Below are 22,477 nucleotides of genomic sequence, written 5' to 3' on the forward strand. Positions count from 1 at the left end.
AGACAGCAGCGCTAGCACAGGTCACACACACTGCAGAGTATACAGTATAACTACACAGACAGCAGCGCTAGCACAGGTCACATACACTGCAGAGTATACAGTATAACTACACAGACAGCAGCGCTAGCACAGGTCACACACACTGCAGAGTATACAGTATAACTACACAGACAGCAGCGCTAGCACAGGTCACATACACTGCAGGGTATACAGTATAACTACACAGACAGCACAGGTCACACACACTGCAGGGTATACAGTATAACTACACAGACAGCACATGTCACATACACTGCAGAGTATACAGTATAACTACACAGACAGCAGCGCTAGCACATGTCACACACTGCAGAGTATACAGTATAACTACACAGACAGCAGCGCTAGCACAGGTCACATACACTGCAGGGTATACAGTATAACTACACAGACAGCAGCGCTAGCACAGGTCACACACACTGCAGGGTATACAGTATAACTACAGTGGGCACTAAATACACTACACAGGCCGCAGTGGCTGGTAGTAAATAGCGCTGTATAACCTGGCTCCTGGTAGACGTATACAGGGAGGCAGGACCCAGCGTTCCCGGAGACCTGAGGCTGATGCAGAAAATGGCCGCCATGAGTCTCTGAGGGGGCGGAAGGTGAGGGAGGAGCAGCTCAGGGAATGGCGCCCAGGCTGGGGGAGAGGCCGCAGGGAGAGGACCTTCTCCCCTATGCTGACATTAACCATCCGGGTCCCTGGCCTTAGCTGTTCCCTGCGCCAGTATGTTATACCCCGGTGGTCTAGTGGAGTCTCGGATGAACCAGTGTCCATATCAAGCCCTCCAGTCTGTCTGCTGAGACCGGAGGTAAGACTGCGCATAGACATCGCAGGGACCCACCTTACCTGTCCTCTTGAGTCCAGGCTGCAGTCTGGGGTCCGAGGAGCCCTGCTAGCCAGGTCCCGCTGAGAGTACCTAGCCGAGGGCTGCTGTCACTGCACCTCGGAGGGTGATGGAGCCAGTGCAGATGTACAGAGGACCTGTCTAATGCTGCTGCTCTATAGTAAAAATGAAATAATAAATTAAAGCTTGTTGTGATGTTCTGGGTTGTTTGTGGACCCGGGGTGGTAGCAGGAGCGATCACAGAAGCAGATTTGAAAATAAAACTAGGATTTTTAATAAGTGCTTGAGTAGACATATAATGTGGCAGTAAATAAAAGTCCAGGAATAAATAAATGTGCACAAGAGTTCTGTGGTGGGAGTAAAAGGGTTAATGTCCAGGTAGAAACAATTAGAGCTGTCCAGGTGTGCAGGTAGTGAACTGAAAATAATCAAGCCAGATTTGCAGGTAGTGAAGTGAAGCGCAGGATGTCAGCAGGCTCAGGCACTCAGGTATGGGCAAGGGTGATGGAGGAAGCGGGGTAGTCCAGTGGGAACTAGGAGCTGACAGGCAGACTGGCAGACAGTGAATTCACAGGAACAGGTAAGCACAGAGAACTCCCTCTCAGCTAGGCTGAGATACACGTTGCACTGGCAAAGAAGGAAGGCACTGACCCTTCCTAAATACCCCATGCCGTGCTGTTACTGGCCGGAGGGAACATGTGACTCACCAGGATTGGCCAGCCGCATCACATGGCCAGAAGGCAAGATGGCGGCGCCCATGCCAAACGGAACGGAGACGCCGCCAGGCCTTACCAGCGCAGAGTGACAACAGGCCCGCACAATAACACGTGCAGCCAAAGCCCCCCGCCAGACACCAGCTCCGCCACCAGACAGCCCGCGCCACTATGACCTCACAGGTAACACTCGCCTAGCGCCATGCTGAAATACCCTGGCCGTGACACTTGTGCTGCTTAATAGCGTCCCCACTGTACCAACGGTGACCCAGCTCCTGCCGGACACCAGGGCGTTACCCCGTTGTCTCCCTGTGGACCCTGAAGAAGAAATGTTAAACATTACATCTAGGGACATATTTATTAAACTATATTTGCGGCATATCTCCCGCTACAAAGAACCTGGCGATTGTGTATATACGTTATCAGTGTGGTCTCACCGTATCTCCCTTCTAGTGCTGATCACACAGTTCCCGTGACCTAGGACCCCCACACACGTGTTCCGTGTACCATAGAGTGTGACAGGAGAGACTAGGAGATTTACCTGGAGGACTGTGGCGAGGTTTCCGGAGGCCTCCACCATATTGTTTATGTCCTATAGAACGTCTGGTCATTCTCCCACCGTACACATATGTGGATTTTGTGCTTGTGACCAGTTATCACTATTAGGTGATTGGACCATTGGTCTATTTATTGTGTGTGATATATTGAAATTGTGTTTCTATAATTAAATATTGTTTTTACGTATTACACCATATTTTATACACAAACATTTTTTGTCTTTCTCGGTATGAAATGAATCATGTACCCGGAGGAAGGCTGATAACATAGATATTCAGTGTGAGGAAGTATCCGATTGTATTTATTATGACACTAGCACATACAGAATTATCAACTCTATGACATTTTATTACATTCAGATAGTAGTGAAGGGGACAAGTACTTGATTTTTCAGTCTGCTGCTATTAGAGTGTCAGTGCACCCAGCACACTCCTGAAAGTTTTATTTATTGGTGAACACAGACCTACACCTGGGGACGGGCGGGTGTTACTATCTAGGCTGTACCTGGGGACGGGCAGGTGTTACTATCTAGGCTACACCTGGGGACGGGCGGGTCGGGATGATGATGGTGGGTGTTACTATCTAGGCTACACCTGGGGACGGGCGGGTTGGGATGATGATGGTGGGTGTTACTATCTAGGCTATACCTGGGGACGGGCGGGTGTTACTATCTAGGCTACACCTGGGGACGGGCGGGTTGGGGTGATGATGGTGGGTGTTACTATTTAGGCTACACCTGGGGACGGGCGGGTTGGGATGATGATGGTGGGTGTTACTATCTAGGCTACACCTGGGGACGGGCAGGTTGGGATGATGATGGTGGGTGTTACTATCTAGGCTATACCTGGGGACGGGCGGGTGTTACTATCTAGGCTACACCTGGGGACGGGCGGGTCGGGATGATGATGGTGGGTGTTACTATGTAGGCTACACCTGGGGACGGGCGGGTCGGGGTGATGATGGTGGGTGTTACTATCTAGGCTATACCTGGGGACGGGCGGGTGTTACTATCTAGGCTACACATGGGGACGGGCGGGTTGGGATGATGATGGTGGGTGTTACTATCTAGGCTATACCTGGGGACGGGCGGGTGTTACTATCTAGGCTACACCTGGGGACGGGAGGGTTGGGATGATGATGGTGACAGGAGAGACTAGGAGATTTACCTGGAGGACTGTGGTGAGGTTTCCGAAGGCCTCCACCATATTGTTTATGTCCTATAGAACGTCTGGTCATTCTCCCACCGTACACATATGTGGATTTTGTGCTTGTGACCAGTTATCACTATTAGGTGATTGGACCATTGGTCTATTAATTGTGTGTGATATATTGAAATTGTGTTTTTATAATTAAATATTGTTTTTACGTATTACACCATATTTTATACATTTTTTGTCTTTCTCGGTATGAAATGAATCATGTACCCGGAGGAAGGCTGATAACATAGATATTCAGTGTGAGGAAGTATCCGATTGTATTTATTATGACACTAGCACATACAGAATTATCAACTCTATGACATTTTATTACATTCAGATAGTAGTGAAGGGGACAAGTACTCGATTTTTCAGTCTGCTGCTATTAGAGTGTCAGTGCACCCAGCACACTCCTGAAAGTTTTATTTATTGGTGAACACAGACCTACACCTGGGGACGGGCGGGTGTTACTATCTAGGCTACACCTGGGGACGGGCAGGTGTTACTATCTAGGCTACACCTGGGGACGGGCGGGTCGGGATGATGATGGGGGGTGTTACTATCTAGGCTATACCTGGGGACGGGCGGGTGTTACTATCTAGGCTACACCTGGGGACGGGAGGGTTGGGATGATGATGGTGGGTGTTACTATTTAGGCTACAACTGGGGACGGGCGGGTTGGGATGATGATGGTGGGTGTTACTATCTAGGCTACACCTGGGGACGGGCGGGTCGGGATGATGGTGGGTGTTACTATCTAGGCTATACCTGGGGACGGGCGGGTGTTACTATCTAGGCTACACCTGGGGACGGGCGGGTTGGGATGATGATGGTGGGTATTACTATGTAGGCTACACCTGGGGACGGGCGGGTCGGGATGATGATGGTGGGTGTTACTATCTAGGCTATACCTGGGGACGGGCGGGTGTTACTAGCTAGGCTACACCTGGGGACGGGCGGGTGTTACTATCTAGGCTACACATGGGGACGGGCGGGTTGGGATGATGATGGTGGGTGTTACTATCTAGGCTACACCTGGGGACGGGCGGGTTGGGATGATGATGGTGGGTGTACTATCTAGGCTATACCTGGGGACGGGCGGGTGTTACTATCTAGGCTACACCTGGGGACGGGCGGGTTGGGATGATGATGGTGGGTGTTACTATCTAGGCTACACCTGGGGACGGGCGGGTTGGGATGATGATGGTGGGTGTACTATCTAGGCTATACCTGGGGACGGGCGGGTGTTACTATCTAGGCTACACCTGGGGACGGGCGGGTTGGGATGATGATGGCGGGTGTTACTATCTAGGCTACACCTGGGGACAGGCGGGTTGGGATGTTGATGGTGGGTGTTACTATCTAGGCTATACCTGCAGAGGTCACAGCATGACAGTGATAAATCCCATAACCAACAGCCAAGTACAAGTAGTGGTAACAGTGGTCAGATTGCGGCGCAGGACAGGTGAAGCCCCCCTCTATGGGCCCAGCAGTTCCCTGTAATCATTATTGTTGAATAACTGGGAAACCACGAAGAATCCATCTTTGTCCTCAGCTCTTGTCCTGTTCAGGTCCTGATTTAATTGCCTCCTCGAGCAACATATTATTAGAGGCTGTTATGTCCCACATATGTGTAACCATAGCGCCTCCAATGATACCATGGGACCACTTCTCATGCAGAGCAGTCACTCGCCACTAATGGTGCATACACACGGTCAGATAAAAAGGACGATATAAATGATTATGATATCGTTTGATCGTTTATATCGTCCTTTTTTTTTTTTAACCCCTCCAACAACCAAACGATGGCCGATGCGCGGGCACGGATGGTCGATAGCAACCAGGTTAGCCCGTTTACTATCATTGATCGCGGGTCGTTACGTGGTTTGGGGGTTGGTGCATGTTGCTGGACGTTCGATGTCTGATCGTCCCATGTGTATGAGCCATTATACAGATGTACAAGTACACAAGTGTCTCCGTCACACTGCGATATGATTGTGAACACATAAACCTCCATTTACTATTTATTCATGATCATATAAATTTGCAGCATATAACAACCTCTCTGCGCACCTGGGAAATGAAAGCCGATATTACGCCCACTTATTGTGTCTATAAACCTGGAATGTCATTGTCCGCCGCAGCGCAAGCACCGGTTATGGCTGGCAGCTGTGGCTTCCTTTGCGTGGAACGTTTTTCCGGACGTTCTGCGTCAGCCATAGATGATGATGTGGATACTTTCTGTAGTTGGCGTTGCCAGTGATTAGTCTGACGCAGGTGCCTCTATCCTTTTATTTCACTAATTACCAACACCGGTACTCACCGCCGGGGCTCAATCTAGGTCAGTAGCGTGGAAACCGTATAAGATACAGCGATAAGGCGACAGACGCACGCGGCGGTGATAGTGCGATTTCTGTCCTCTGTGGGGGACAGGACCCTCTCTTAGGGCAGGAAAGTTTTTGGCACATATACAACGTGTTCCTGAGTGAAGGGGTTACCTGAGACAGCGAGGTGGGGGTGAGGCACCCTGAAATATATCACAGTAGAGTCCGCTGTGCCTGGACTATAAGGCATGACGCCATAAGGGGGATACGTGGGAAGGGGGCAGGACGGCCGGCAGTGATCCTGTCTCAGTCACCGAAGCTTCATTTATTGGTATAATATTTTGATGGCACAAATGGCATTTTGCTGGTAATACCGTCTACGTGTTTTTTCCTGACCTCCAGTCGCACGGCTGTGCCGGCTTTTGCGTATTCTGGCTCTATATATCCCATAGCCACATTCAGCCGTAGAGAAGGCGAGGGACAGCCGCTGGTTACTTCCCCTGTGGATAAAATAATAAAGACACAGAAATGGGACTGATACCCGGAGACCTACATTACCCAGCCCCAATATGTACAGCACGGAAAGCCCTGGACCCTCCACTCACCAATAAGACGCCCCTCTGGGTTTAATATCGGTGTGTGTTGCCGGATTGGAGGCCCTGTGGAGGTCAACCCAACCCGCTTCCGTGTCACCTTTCCCTTAATCTGAGGGACGATGACCGAGGCCCCTGGAAAGTCCATGGCAGTTCTGCGACGTTTACCTGTGGTGGGGGAGGGGAGCAGGTTTGTTACACCCCAGTTACCTGCTGATGCTCTGACGCTCATGTGGCCGGTGGGTGTATAAATATTATAATAAGAGACATATCCTTCAGCTCAGACTGCATATATCTAACCCACCTATGGTCCAGACCAAGCTGGCCTCTACTGGACTGGTGGTCTCATCAATGTCGTTGCCATACAGACAGAGGCCGGCCTCAAGTCGGAGACTATCTCGTGCAGCCAGGCCGGCCAATTTTACTGCCGAGTTCTGCAGGAGTCTCTCCGCCAGTTCCACTGCTCTGTGACTGGGTACCGAGATCTGGTGAGAGAGGAGAACAGGACCATGTGTGACAGGTGTGAGGGACAGGATGGAGGGAGTCCCAAAAAGAGAACAAACTGCAGCAGCCATCTTGGATATAACGTGGACATATTACTTTTACATATAAGGAGAGATGTAATCTGTTATCGTTCCTGCTCCCTACCTACCTCCACCCCATCTTCACCGGTGTACCCACATCTGGTCACTCTGCAGCCGGGGATACCGAACACACTCGTGGTTACACCCATCATAAATGCCAGTTTTGAAAGATTGTCGCTGAGTCCAGCTTGGAGAACCTCCGCGGTGGATGGACCTGCAACCCAAGGAGGAGATCTGAGCCACGCAACCCAAACTAGGGACCCCTCAGCTCCCAGGGACTATTAAGGGAAGATCACAGATTTATTTATATACTGATGGTACCTAAACAGATAAAATGCAAACAGAAAATGTGGGCAATTTATCTATATAACCTCAAAGGATTAATATTCATTGCATGAAACGTCACACGATCCCACCAGGAGAGGGCGCACTACCTGACGTCAGAGAGACATAAGGCGCTGTCATCAGTCACACTATCCCACCAGGAGAGGGCGCACTACCTGACGTCAGAGAGACATAAGGCGCTGTCATCAGTCACACTATCCCACCAGGAGAGGGCGCACTACCTGACGTCAGAGAGACATAAGGCGCTGTCATCAGTCACACTATCCCACCAGGAGAGGGCGCACTACCTGACGTCAGAGAGACATAAGGCGCTGTCATCAGTCACACGATCCAACCAGGAGAGGGCGCACTACCTGACGTCAGAGAGACATAAGGCGCTGTCATCAGTCACACGATCCCACCAGGAGAGGGCGCACTACCTGACGTCAGCGAGACATAAGGCGCTGTCATCAGTCGCACGATCCCACCAGGAGAGGGCGCACTACCTGACGTCAGCGAGACATAAGGCGCTGTCATCAGTCACACGATCCCACCAGGAGAGGGCGCACTATCTGACGTCAGCGAGACATAAGGCGCTGTCATCAGTCACACGTTCCCACCAGGAGAGGGCGCACTATCTGACGTCAGTGAGACATAAGGCGCTGTCATCAGTCACACGATCCCACCAGGAGAGGGCGCACTATCTGACGTCACCGAGACATAAGGCGCTGTCATCAGTCACACGATCCCACCAGGAGAGGGCGCACTATCTGACGTCACCGAGACATAAGGCGATGTCATCAGTCACACGATCCCACCAGGAGAGGGCGCACTATCTGACGTCACTGAGACATAAGGCGCTGTCATCAGTCACACGATCCCACCAGGAGAGGGCGCACTATCAGACGTCAGTGAGACATAAGGCGCTGTCATCAGTCACACGATCCCACCAGGAGATGGCGCACTGACATCAGTATGATATAAGGGGCTGTCATCAGTCACACTATCCCGCCAGGAGAGGGAGCACTGACATCAGTATGATATAAGGGGCTGTCATCAGTCACACGATCCCGCCAGGAGAGGGCGCACTGACGTCAGTATGATATAAGGGGCTGTCATCAGTCACACGATCCCTCCAGGAGAGGGCGCACTGACGTCAGTATGATATAAGGGGCTGTCATCAGTCACACGATCCCGCCAGGAGAGGGCGCACTGACGTCAGTATGATATAAGGGGCTGTCATCAGTCACACGATCCCGCCAGGAGAGGGCGCACTGACGTCAGTATGATATAAGGGGCTGTCATCAGTCACACGATCCCGCCAGGAGAGGGCGCACTGACGTCAGTATAATATAACGGGCTGTCATCAGTCACACGATCCCGCCAGGAGAGGGCGCACTGACGTCAGTATGATATAACGGGCTGTCATCAGTCACACGATCCCGCCAGGAGAGGGCGCACTGACGTCAGTATGATATAAGGGGCTGTCATCAGTCACACGATCCCGCCAGGAGAGGGCGCACTGACGTCAGTATGATATAAGAGGCTGTCATCAGTCACACGATCCCGCCAGGAGAGGGCGCACTGACGTCAGTATGATATAAGGGGCTGTCATCAGTCACACGATCCCGCCAGGAGAGGGAGCACTGACATCAGTATGATATAAGGCGCTGTCATCAGTCACACGATCCCGCCAGGAGAGGGCGCACTGACATCAGTATGATATAAGGCGCTGTCATCAGTCACATGATCCCGCCAGGAGAGGGCGCACTGACATCAGTATGATATAAGGGGCTGTCATCAGTCACACCATACCACAAGCATAGGGTGCACTCTCTCACTATCCTGCCAGGTGGCGCGGAGAAGCCCAGATATGAGACAGCCATCTTGGATTAGTTGGACTATACCAGAGCGATGGCTGAATGACTGGTTACTTGTGATAGACGCCACAAAGTCTATTTTCAAATATTCATCCCTACATGAACTATTTAGGGTGGCACGGTCCAGCCGCCGACTATATTGATGGTATTTTATTGCTGAAGTGACAGCAGAATTACCCCCGTCAGCGAGGACACCCGGACTGCGCCCAGCAGCAGCAGCTGGATGAAGTCTGGTTAATGCGGCTGCAAGTGATACTTAGTGATGACATCGGTTACAGAACGCGGGATTACTTCTATAACATGTCAGCAGCGGGTGTGAGGAGGGCGCATTGCGCAGTGTGATGTCACCTTGCAGAGCCAACAGTGCCGAGTCCAGAACTTCTAAATCCACATCCCGTCCGGCCGCCTTGAAGTCGCGCAGGTTGTTCTGGTGGAGATACATAGAATGATCAGTCTCGGTTACGGCGTATGTTCGGGAAACGATCAACGATAAGGTGGTGCCGTTACCTGCATGTGGGCGGAGTCTTTCTCTGCGCACCCAGCGTTGGACACTACGTAGAGGAAATCCTCTGAGGTTTTGGTAACGATAAGGTCATCAATGATCCCACCGTTCTCATTAGTGAAAAGGGACAACGTACCCTGCAGGCGACACCAAATACATTACTGTCTACGCAGCAGCCGGTCCCTCTGTCCACAGGGGGCTCATACATGTAATGGTCACAGCTCATACGCGGGAAAGGCGCTTTCATCATCGCAGAGACTACGCAGGGAACATTTCATTATATCCACGAAGACAGGTATAACACTGATCTATGACACATTGCGTGTAACAGAGGAGCCATATAGTCACTCTATAGGCGCCCATACACGGTGCGATACAGCAGCCGATCTGACGGATTGGTGCGATATCGCACCGTGTATGGGCATGATATCGCCCTGTGTGCGCTGGGGAAGCGATGTACGATCCCATACAGCGCTATGTGCGTAGGGGAGGTGGGTACCGGCATATCGGGCGGTCGGCCAGCGGTTCGCTTCGTGTGTGGGGTCCACCCGATATGTCGGCCATCGGATTGGCCGTCGCGTGGTGCATTTCGCCTTATGACCCGGATAACATGGCGATTCGCAGGGGGAGCCGAGGATCACACAGCGACAACCCACCTGGTTCTCCTTCAGTTCAGCAACGTCTCCGACCACCAGACTCTCCATGAAGGCGACGCGATCTCTCCCGTGTACCCGCGTCTTACAGAGGAGGGAAGAAGAAATCACAGAGTGACCAATCACGCGCTAACCTGGAGCCTCAGCATAAACGTTGGGATAATTTCGGATGTGGCGCTAATCCGCTTACCTGGAGCATATGGGAGACATCGAACAGGGAGCAGCGCTGCCGGGTGTGCAGGTGCGAGGCGATGTGACTGTCCGTATACTGCACCGGGAGGCTCCAACCGGCAAATTCCACCATTTTACCGCCATGATCACGGTGAAAGTCGTACAACGCTGTGTGTCGCGGTGCATTTACCTGAGACAGGACACTGGGGAAACTTAATACAATACAGTATGCGCCTACGTTACAAACACAGCAAATAGGAAACATCACCCGTATTTAACAATAGTATTCCCAGCGCTGCCGCAGTTTCCACCCCAAACGCTCTCCGCCCCAACCACTAAAGGCCACAAAGGGACTGGACCTCTAATGGAAAGGGTTACAGATATTACTTTAATAATATAGGGAGCTGGGCCGGTCATAATGTTTCACAGCGGCCAAAAGCCAGAGCCTCTGCCCCGCGCTGAGACCGGAACGTAGCAGCCTCTGCCCCGCGCTGAGACCGGAATGCAGCAGCCTCTGCCCTGTGCTGAGACCGGAACGTAGCAGCCTCCGCCCAGACCGGAACGCAGCAGCCTCTGCCCCGCGCTGAGACCGGAACGCAGCAGCCTCTGCCCCACGCTGAGACCGGAACTGCTGAGACCGGAACGCAGCAGCCTCTGCCCCACGCTGAGACCGGAACGCAGCAGCCTCTGCCTTGTACTGAGGCCGGAACGTAGCAGCCTCTGCCCTGTGCTGAGGCTGGAACGCAGCAGCCTCTGCCCCACGCTGAGGCCGGAACGCAGCAGCCTCTACCCCGCGCTGAGGCCGGAACGCAGCAGCCTCTGCCCTGTACTGAGGCCAGAACCCTGCTACATCTGAGACCAAACTCCAGCGTAAACAGATTATGAACCTTTGACCAGAAAAATAAATCTGCCACATGGTGTAATCTGAGCACCTGTTACCACTCACACACCCTCTCCAACATACACAGGAGAGCAAGGTCCACGTGCACCATACTCCCATCTACTATAGGGCCACTGTCACTATATCACCTGCACAGTACTCACTCCATCTACTATAGGGCCACAGTCACTGTATCACCTGCACCGTACTCACTCCATCTACTATAGGGCCACAGTCACTGTATCACCTGCACTGTACTCACTCCCATCTACTATAGGGCAACAGTCACTGTATCACCTGCACGGTACTCACTCCATCTACTATAGGGCCACAGTCACTGTATCACCTGCACCGTACTCACTCCATCTACTATAGGGCCACAGTCACTGTATCACCTGCACGGTACTCACTCCATCTACTATAGGGCCACGGTCACTGTATCACCTGCACCGTACTCACTCCATCTACTATAGGGCCACAGTCACTGTATCACCTGCACCGTACTCACTCCATCTACTATAGGGCCACAGTCACTGTATCACCTGCACGGTACTCACTCCATCTACTATAGGGCCACGGTCACTGTATCACCTGCACCGTACTCACTCCATCCACTATAGGGCCACAGTCACTGTATCACCTGCACCGTACTCACTCCATCTACTATAGGGCCACAGTCACTATATCACCTGCACCGTACTCACTCCCATCTACTATAGGGCCACAGTCACTGTATCACCTGCACTGTACTGACCATCTACTATAGGGCCACGGTCACTGTATGACCTGCACCGTACTCACTACATCTACTATAGGGCCACAGTCACTGTATCACCTGCACCGTGCTCACTCCCATCTACTATAGAGCCACGGTCACTGTATCACCTGCACCGTACTCACTCCATCTACTATAGGGCCACAGTCACTGTATCACCTGCACGGTACTCACTCCATCTACTATAGGGCCACGGTCACTGTATCACCTGCACCGTACTCACTCCATCTACTATAAGGCCACGGTCACTGTATCACCTGCACCGTACTCACTCCATCTACTATAAGGCCACGGTCACTGTATCACCTGCACGGTACTCACTCCATCTACTATAGGGCCACGGTCACTGTATCACCTGCACGGTACTCACTCCATCTACTATAGGGCCACGGTCACTGTATCACCTGCACCGTACTCACTCCATCTACTATAGGGCCACGGTCACTGTATCACCTGCACCGTACTCACTCCATCTACTATAGGGCCACGGTCACTATCACCTGCACCGTACTCACTCCATCTACTATAGGGCCACAGTCACTGTATCACCTGCACTGCACTCACTCCCATCTACTATAGGGCCACAGTCACTGTATGACCTGCACCGTACTCACTCCCATCTACTATAGAGCCACGGTCACTGTATCACCTGCACCGTACTCACTCCATCTACTATAGGGCCACAGTCACTGTATCACCTGCACCGTACTCACTCCCATCTACTATAGAGCCACGGTCACTGTATCACCTGCACCGTACTCACTCCATCTACTATAAGGCCACAGTCACTGTATCACCTGAACCGTACTCACTCCATCTACTATAGGGCCACAGTCACTGTATCACCTGCACTGCACTCACATCTACTATAGGGCCACAGTCACTGTATCACCTGCACCGTACTCACTCCATCTACTATAGAGCCACGGTCACTGTATCACCTGCACAGTACTCACTCCATCTACTATAGGGCCACGGTCACTATATCACCTGCACCGTACTCACTCCCATCTACTATAGAGCCACGGTCACTGTATCACCTGCACCGTACTCACTCTATCTACTATAGGACCACGGTCACTGTATCACCTCCACCGTACTCACTCCCATGTACTATAGGGCCACGGTCACTGTATCACCTGCACCGTACTCACTCCCATGTACTATAGGGCCACGGTCACTGTATCACCTGCACTGTACTCACTCCCATCTACTATAGAGCCACGGTCACTGTATCACCTGCACCGTACTCACTCCCATCTACTATAGGGCCACGGTCACTGTAACACCTGCACCGTACTCACTCCATCTACTATAGGGCCACGGTCACTGTATCACCTGCACCGTACTCACTCCATCTACTATAGGGCCACGGTCACTGTAACACCTGCACCGTACTCACTCCATCTACTATAGGACCACGGTCACTGTATCACCTCCACCGTACTCACTCCCATGTACTATAGGGCCACGGTCACTGTATCACCTGCACCGTACTCACTCCCATGTACTATAGGGCCACGGTCACTGTATCACCTGCACCGTACTCACTCCCATCTACTATAGAGCCACGGTCACTGTATCACCTGCACCGTACTCACTCCCATCTACTATAGGGCCACGGTCACTGTAACACCTGCACCGTACTCACTCCCATCTACTATAGGGCCACGGTCACTGTAACACCTGCACCGTACTCACTCCATCTACTATAGGGCCACGGTCACTGTAACACCTGCACCGTACTCACTCCATCTACTATAGGGCCACGGTCACTGTAACACCTGCACCGTACTCACTCCATCTACTATAGGGCCACGGTCACTGTATCACCTGCACCGTACTCACTCCATCTACTATAGGGCCACGGTCACTGTATCTCCTGCACCGTACTCACTCCATCTACTATAGGGCCACGGTCACTGTATCACCTGCACCGTACTCACTCCATCTACTATAGGGCCACGGTCACTATATCACCTGCACCGTACTCACTCTCATGTACTATAGGGCCACGGTCACTGTATCACCTGCACCGTACTCACTCCATCTACTATAGGGCCACGGTCACTGTATCACCTGCACCGTACTCACTCCATCTACTATAGGGCCACGTTCACTGTATCACCTGCACCGTACTCACTCCCATGTACTATAGGGCCACGGTCACTGTATCACCTGCACCGTACTCACTCCCATGTACTATAGGGCCACGGTCACTGTATCACCTGCACCGTACTCACTCCATCTACTATAGGGCCACGGTCACTGTATCACCTGCACCGTACTCACTCCATCTACTATAGGGCCACGGTCACTGTATCACCTGAACCGTACTCACTCCATCTACTATAGGGCCACGGTCACTGTATCACCTGAACCGTACTCATTCCATCTACTATAGGGCCACAGTCACTGTATCACCTGCACTGCACTCACATCTACTATAGGGCCACAGTCACTGTATCACCTGCACCGTACTCACTCCATCTACTATAGGGCCACGTTCACTGTATCACCTGCACCGTACTCACTCCCATCTACTATAGGGCCACGGTCACTGTGTCACCTGCACCGTACTCACTCCCATCTACTATAGAGCCACGGTCACTGTATCACCTGCACCGTACTGACCATCTACTATAGAGCCACGGTCACTATATCACCTGCACGGTACTCACTCCATCTACTATAGGGCCACGGTCACTATATCACCTGCACCATACTGACTCCATCTACTATAGGGCCACGGTCACTATATCACCTGCACTGCACTCACTCCATCTACTATAGGGCCACGGTCACTGTATCACCTGCACCGTACTCACTCCCATTAACTATAGGGCCACAGTCACTGTATCCCTGCACCGTACTCACTCCCATCTACTGTAGGGCCACAGTCACTGTATCACCTGCACTGCACTCACTCCCATCTACTATAGGGCCACAGTCACTGTATCACCTGCACCGTACTCACTCCCATCTACTATAGGGCCACGGTCACTGTATCACCTGCACCGTACTCACTCCATCTACTATAGGGCCACGGTCACTGTATCACCTGCTCCGTACTCACTCCATCTACTATAGGGCCACGGTCACTGTATCACCTGCACGGTACTCACTCCATCTACTATAGGGCCACGTTCACTGTATCACCTGCACCGTACTCACTCCCATGTACTATAGGGCCACGGTCACTGTATCACCTGTACCGTACTCACTCCATCTACTATAGGGCCACAGTCACTGTATCACCTGAACCGTACTCACTCCATCTACTATAGGGCCACAGTCACTGTATCACCTGCACTGCACTCACATCTACTATAGGGCCACAGTCACTGTATCACCTGCACCGTACTCACTCCATCTACTATAGAGCCACGTTCACTGTATCACCTGCACAGTACTCACTCCATCTACTATAGGGCCACGGTCACTATATCACCTGCACCGTACTCACTCCATCCACTATAGGACCACGGTCACTGTATCACCTGCACCGTACTCACTCCCATGTACTATAGGGCCACGGTCACTGTATCACCTGCACCGTACTCACTCCCATGTACTATAGGGCCACGGTCACTGTATCACCTGCACCGTACTCACTCCATCTACTATAGGGCCACAGTCACTGTATCACCTGCACCGTAATCACTCCCATCTACTATAGGGCCACAGTCACTGTATCACCTGCACTGCACTCACTCCCATCTACTATAGGGCCACAGTCACTGTATCACCTGCACCGTACTCACTCCATCTACTATAGAGCCACGGTCACTATATCACCTGCACAGTACTCACTCCATCTACTATAGGGCCACGGTCACTGTATCACCTGCACCGTACTCACTCCCATCTACTATAGGGCCACAATCACTATCACCTGCACCATACTCACATCTACTATAGGGCCACGGTCACTGTATCACCCACACCGTAATCACTCCATCTACTATAGGGCCACGGTCACTATATCACCTGCAACGTACTCACTCCATCTACCACGGTCACTGTATCACCTGCACAGTACTCACTCCATCTACTATAGGGCCACGGTCACTGTATCACCTGCACGGTACTCACTCCATCTACTATAGGGCCACAGTCACTGTATCACCTGCACCGTACTCACTCCCATGTACTATAGGGCCACGGTCACTGTATCACCTGCACAGTACTCACTCAATCTACTATAGGGCCACAGTCACTGTATCACCTGCACCGTACTCACTCCATCTACTATAGGGCCACATTCAGTGTATCACCTGCACCATACTCACTCCATCTACTATAGGGCCACGTTCACTGTATCACCTGCACCGTACTCACTCCCATCTACTATAGGGCCACAGTCACTGTATCACCTGCACTGTACTCACTCCCATCTACTATAGGGCCACGGTCACTATATCACCTGCACCGTACTCATTCCATCTACTATAGGGCCACAGTCACTATATCACCTGCACCGTACTCACATCTACTATAGAGCCACGGTCACTATATCACCTGCACGGTACTCACATCTACTATAGAGCCACGGTCACTGTATCACCTGCACCGTACTCACATCTACTATAGGGCCACAGTCACTGTATCACCTGCACGGTACTCACTCCATCTACTATAGGGCCACAGTCACTGTATCACCTGCACTGTACTCACTCCCATCTACTATAGGGCCACGGTCACTATATCACCTGCACCGTACTCACTCCATCTACTATAGGGCCACAGTCACTATATCACCTGCACCGTACTCACATCTACTATAGAGCCACGGTCACTATATCACCTGCACGGTACTCACATCTACTATAGAGCCACGGTCACTGTATCACCTGCACCGTACTCACATCTACTATAGGGCCACAGTCACTGTATCACCTGCACGGTACTCACTCCATCTACTATAGGGGCAAATTCTGTATTTGGCTCATCCCGGGTCTTTCCTCCACAAAAGAACCCCACTCATACCCCTATCACACTGAAGCCCCTGCTCCGACCTGGTATACGGAACACGGGCTTCAGACGACTTACACCGTTCAGACTGCCCGCTGGACCCGGGTTGTCGCCGTTTACACAGGACGCTTGGAGATAATGTCATGTCCAAGCACATCTCCAAGCACTCCTGAGCCGGCCAATCAGCAGCCTTTTAGGCATGACCTGGGTCACACCTTTCACAGTGCCGGCTACCCGACTTAGACACAGGAATACCCTGGTAGCAGACCCCAAATGCACGACCCTTTCACACCGAGCCAAGTCCCGGGTCGTGCTGGATTGCCCTGCAATAACTCATTCAGTCTCCCCCAAACTATCCCCCTACTCAGTCTCTCTCCCACTGTCTCCCCCAAACTATCCCCCCACTCAGTCTCTCTCCCCCAAACTATCCCCCCACTCAGTCTCTCACCCACTGTCTCCCCCAAACTATCCCCCCACTCAGTCTCTCTCCCCCAAACTATCCCCCCACTCAGTCTCTCTCCCACTGTCTCCCCCAAACTATCCCCCCACTCAGTCTCTCTCCCACTGTGTCCCCCAAACTATCCCCCCACTCAGTCTCTCTCCCCCAAACTATCCCCCACTCAGTCTCTCTCCCCCAAACTATCCCCCCACTCAGTCTCTCTCCCCCAAACTATCCCCCCACTCAGTCTCTCTCCCACTGTCTCTCCCAAACTATCCCCCCACTCAGTCTCTCTCCCACTGTCTCCCCCAAACTATCCCCTCACTCAGTCTCCCCCAAACTATCCCCCCAATCAGTCTCCCCCAAACTATCCCCCCAATCAGTCTCTCTCCCACTCTCTCCCCCAAACTATCCCCCCACTCAGTCTCCCCCAAACTATCCCCCCAATCAGTCTCCCCCAAACTATCCCCCCACTCAGTCTCTCTCCCACTGTCTCCCCCAAACTATCCCCCCACTCAGTCTCCCCCAAACTATCCCCCCAATCAGTCTCTCTCCCACTCTCTCCCCCAAACTATCCCCCCACTCAGTCTCTCTCCCACTGTCTCCCCCAAACTATCCCCCACTCAGTCTCTCTCCCCCAAACTATCCCCCCACTCAGTCTCCCCCAAACTATCCCCCCAAACTATCCCCCCACTCAGTCTCTCTCCCACTGTCTCCCCCAAACTATCCCCCCACTCAGTCTCCCCCAAACTATCCCCCCAATCAGTCTCTCTCCCACTCTCTCCCCCAAACTATCCCCCCACTCAGTCTCTCTCCCACTGTCTCCCCCAAACTATCCCCCACTCAGTCTCTCTCCCCCAAACTATCCCCCCACTCAGTCTCCCCCAAACTATCCCCCCAATCAGTCTCCCCCAAACTATCCCCCCACTCAGTCTCTCTCCCACTGTCTCCCCCAAACTATCCCCCCACTCAGTCTCCCCCAAACTATCCCCCCAATCAGTCTCTCTCCCACTGTCTCCCCCAAACTATCCCCCCACTCAGTCTCTCTCCCACTCTCTCCCCCAAACTATCCCCCCACTCAGTCTCTCTCCCACTGTCTCCCCCAAACTATCCCCCACTCAGTCTCTCTCCCCCAAACTATCCCCCCACTCAGTCTCTCTCCCACTCTCTCCCCCAAACTATCCCCCCACTCAGTCTCTCTCCCACTGTCTCCCCCAAACTATCCCCCACTCAGTCTCTCTCCCCCAAACTATCCCCCCACTCAGTCTCTCTCCCACTCTCTCCCCCAAACTATCCCCCCACTCAGTCTCTCTCCCACTGTCTCCCCCAAACTATCCCCCACTCAGTCTCTCTCCCCCAAACTATCCCCCCACTCAGTCTCCCCCAAACTATCCCCCCAATCAGTCTCCCCCAAACTATCCCCCCACTCAGTCTCTCTCCCACTGTCTCCCCCAAACTATCCCCCCACTCAGTCTCCCCCAAACTATCCCCCCAATCAGTCTCTCTCCCACTGTCTCCCCCAAACTATCCCCCACTCAGTCTCTCTCCCCCAAACTATCCCCCCACTCAGTCTCTCTCCCACTGTCTCCCCCAAACTATCCCCCACTCAGTCTCTCTCCCCCAAACTATCCCCCACTCAGTCTCTCCCACTGTCTCCCCCAAACTATCCCCCCACTCAGTCTCTCTCCCACTGTCTCCCCCAAACTATCCCCCACTCAGTCTCTCTCCCCCAAACTATCCCCCCACTCAGTCTCCCCCAAACTATCCCCCCAATCAGTCTCCCCCAAACTATCCCCCCACTCAGTCTCTCTCCCACTGTCTCCCCCAAACTATCCCCCCACTCAGTCTCCCCCAAACTATCCCCCCAATCAGTCTCTCTCCCACTGTCTCCCCCAAACTATCCCCCACTCAGTCTCTCTCCCCCAAACTATCCCCCCACTCAGTCTCTCTCCCACTGTCTCCCCCAAACTATCCCCCACTCAGTCTCTCTCCCCCAAACTATCCCCCCACTCAGTCTCCCCCAAACTATCCCCCCAATCAGTCTCCCCCAAACTATCCCCCCACTCAGTCTCCCCCAAACTATCCCCCCAATCAGTCTCTCTCCCACTGTCTCCCCCAAACTATCCCCCACTCAGTCTCTCTCCCCCAAACTATCCCCCACTCAGTCTCTCCCACTGTCTCCCCACTCAGTCTGTCTCCCCCAAACTATCCCCCCACTCAGTCCCCCCCCATTCACTCAGTGTCTCCCCATGTGTGATACCGGTACCTGGCTGCCACTGTAGCACCGCTCCTGTCCTCCGCTCCCGGTCATCCCCAGTCTCCAGACCCGAACACCGACTCCCCGGAGCCGCTGCATTCTACCTCCAGCTGCAGCCACCACATACACGGACTGCGCATGTGCTGGGAGCGACCCTGCCCTGGATCCTGGAGCGCGCATGCGCAGTGAGTGCAACGCTGGCTGAGTAGCGCGCATGCGCAGTGAGAGTAACGCTGGCTGAGTAGCGCACATGCGCAGTGAGAGTAACGCTGGCTGAGTAGCGCACATGCGCAGTGAGAGTAACGCGGGCTGAGTAGCGCACATGCGCAGTGAGAGTAACGCTGGCTGAGTAGCGCACATGCGCAGTGAGAGTAACGCGGGCTGAGTAGCGCACATGCGCAGTGAGAGTAACGCTGGCTGAGTAGCGCACATGCGCAGTGAGAACATCTGAGTGTCAGCGTCTCTTGTAAAGTAATAATAACATGGAAGGAAGGGGATCTATCTGCTCCCATAATAACACACCTCCCAACATGACCCCCTCCAGGGGGGGACACAATGCTCTGCTCCTGGGCTTCCCTGTTACTATATTATTGCTATGACCTGTGGTATCCAGTTCCCCGCAGCTGATGGCATCATACATTACAGAGCATTGTGTCCCCCCTGCCCAGGGTCATGTTGGGAGGTATGTAATAATAGGATTAGATTATTATACTATAGGAAGCATTATCTATTCATTTACAACATTAAGGGGGAGATATAATTAACCTTGTAAAGGGGACAAGTGGAGATGTTGCCCATAGCAACAGATCAGCTTCTACCTATCATTTTATAGAAAGTACTAGATAAATGATTGCTGATTGGTTTCTATGGGCAACGTCTCTCTTTAGCAGGTCTGATAACTCTGAATGTATAACCATAAGAGATGACCCCGATAGAGAATTACCCAAAGAGTGAGCCCACCTCCCCCCTAGTTCTCAGAGCGTCCTTCATCTCCCCCAGATCTCCTCATAGCGATACGTCATCAGGTAAGATCAGGGCGTCCCTCATGTCCCCCAGATCTCCTCATAGCGATACGTCATCAGGTAAGATCAGGGCGTCCCTCATGTCCCCCAGATCTCCTCATAGCGATATGTCATCAGGTAAGATCAGGGCACCCCTCATGTCCCCCAGATCTCCTCATAGCGATATGTCATCAGGTAAGATCAGGGCGCCCCTCATGTCACCCAGATCTCCTCATAGCGATACGTCATCAGGTAAGATCAGAGCGTCCTTCATCTCCCCCAGATCTCCTCATAGCGATACGTCATCAGGTAAGATCAGGGCGTCCCTCATGTCCCCCAGATCTCCTCATAGCGATATGTCATCAGGTAAGATCAGGGCACCCCTCATGTCCCCCAGATCTCCTCATAGCGATATGTCATCAGGTAAGATCAGGGCGCCCCTCATGTCACCCAGATCTCCTCATAGCGATACGTCATCAGGTAAGATCAGAGCGTCCTTCATCTCCCCCAGATCTCCTCATAGCGATACGTTATCAGGTAAGATCAGGGCGCCCCTCATGTCCCTCAGATCTCCTCATAGCGATATGTCATCAGGTAAGATCAGAGCGTCCTTCATCTCCCCCAGATCTCCTCATAGCGATATGTCATCGGGTAAGATCAGGGCACCCCTCATGTCACCCAGATCTCCTCATAGCGATACATCATCGGGTAAGATCAGGGCGCCCCTCATGTCCCCCAGATCTCCTCATAGCGATACGTCATCAGGTAAGATCAGAGAGTCCTTCATCTCCCCCAGATCTCCTCATAGCGTTATGTCATCAGGTAAGATCAGAGCGTCCCTCATGTCCCCCAGATCTCCTCATAGCGATACGTTACCAGGTAAGATCAGAGCGTCCCTCATGTCCCCCAGATCTCCTCATAGCGATACGTCATCAGGTAAGATCAGGGCGCCCTCATGTTCCCCAGATCTCCTCATAGCGATACGTCATCAGGTAACATCAGGCCGTCCCTCATCTCCCCCCAGATCTCCTCATAGTGATATGTCATCAGGTAAGATCAGGGCACCCCTCATGTCCCCCAGATCTCATAGCTGTCAGGTTCCGGCCTATGATCTGCTGTTACTCACCGCGGCGCCGGCTTCCCCTGATCCCTCGGGTGGTCAGACGCCAGGTGCGGTGGCATATGATGCAGTGAGTATTATACCTAGAACCATGTGGACATAGTGTGCTGCGCTGTGCCTTGGTTGCTACGGTAGCCATCATGGATGCAGCCATGACAGTTCCCATCACCTGACTGCTCTTGACCCAATGGAAGCATGGTGTTAGTCAGCTGACGCTGTCCACCAATAACCTGCTACCTTAGGGTATAAAGCCAGTCTCCGAATGGAAGCTGCCTGTGCAACGTTGTCGCTACCCTGTGTATTGCTGATACCCCGTTCAAGGTTCCTTATGTGATCTCGAGAATTAAGTGCCAACTCCTTGTGCTACAGTGCGTCCTAACATCTTGCCTGTGTACTATACAAGTGCCAACTTCTTGTGCTACAGTGCGTCCTAACACCTTGCCTGTGTGTGTTGTTCTACCACCTGCTGATGCAATTGTGCGTCTTTCACCATTCCTCCAGTGTAAGCTGCTAGTTCCATACTGTGACCAACAGTGCCTCAAGTACTTACCTCTTACTCATAGGAGTGCTTGTTCTCTGTACATCTTGTAGAAGTATACCTTCAGGGCCGCCGGTTATTTGTCTCCATTCCCACAGTATCAGACAC

The 22,477-nt window shown here is 52.5% G+C and overlaps 1 protein-coding gene across 1 annotated transcript; it reads right to left on the reverse strand.

Annotated features, from left to right (window-relative positions):
• Positions 1-2,438: 2,438 nt before the first annotated feature.
• Positions 2,439-19,917, reverse strand: AMT (aminomethyltransferase). Its single transcript, XM_088465371.1, has 9 exons — positions 19,720-19,917; positions 10,405-10,575; positions 10,218-10,298; positions 9,567-9,698; positions 9,408-9,486; positions 6,924-7,069; positions 6,576-6,756; positions 6,284-6,439; positions 2,439-6,178 (listed from the first exon to the last, which is right to left on the reverse strand). Exons 1-9 carry the CDS (start codon positions 19,888-19,890, stop codon positions 6,000-6,002), a joined length of 1,296 nt encoding a protein of 431 aa, XP_088321497.1. The 5' UTR covers positions 19,891-19,917; the 3' UTR covers positions 2,439-5,999.
• Between the last annotated feature and the right edge of the window lie 2,560 nt (positions 19,918-22,477).

This window comes from Taudactylus pleione, unplaced genomic scaffold (genome assembly GCF_031769625.1).
Source record: "Taudactylus pleione unplaced genomic scaffold, aTauple2 ptg001984l, whole genome shotgun sequence".
NCBI lineage: Eukaryota > Metazoa > Chordata > Amphibia > Anura > Myobatrachidae > Taudactylus > Taudactylus pleione.

What these genes read in the sequence shown, in the direction of transcription:
- AMT (XM_088465371.1), bottom strand. Translation starts at nt 19,890, where the DNA reads ATGCGCGCTCCAGGATCCAGGGCAGGGTCGCTCCCAGCACATGCGCAG. An exon ending in GGTGCTACAGTGGCAGCCAG is followed by an intron (nt 10,576 to 19,719) that starts GTACCGGTATCA and finishes GTCCTGTCTCAG; the next exon opens with GTAAATGCACCGCGACACAC. An exon ending in CCGGTGAAGATGGGGTGGAG is followed by an intron (nt 6,757 to 6,923) that starts GTAGGTAGGGAG and finishes CTCTCTCACCAG; the next exon opens with ATCTCGGTACCCAGTCACAG.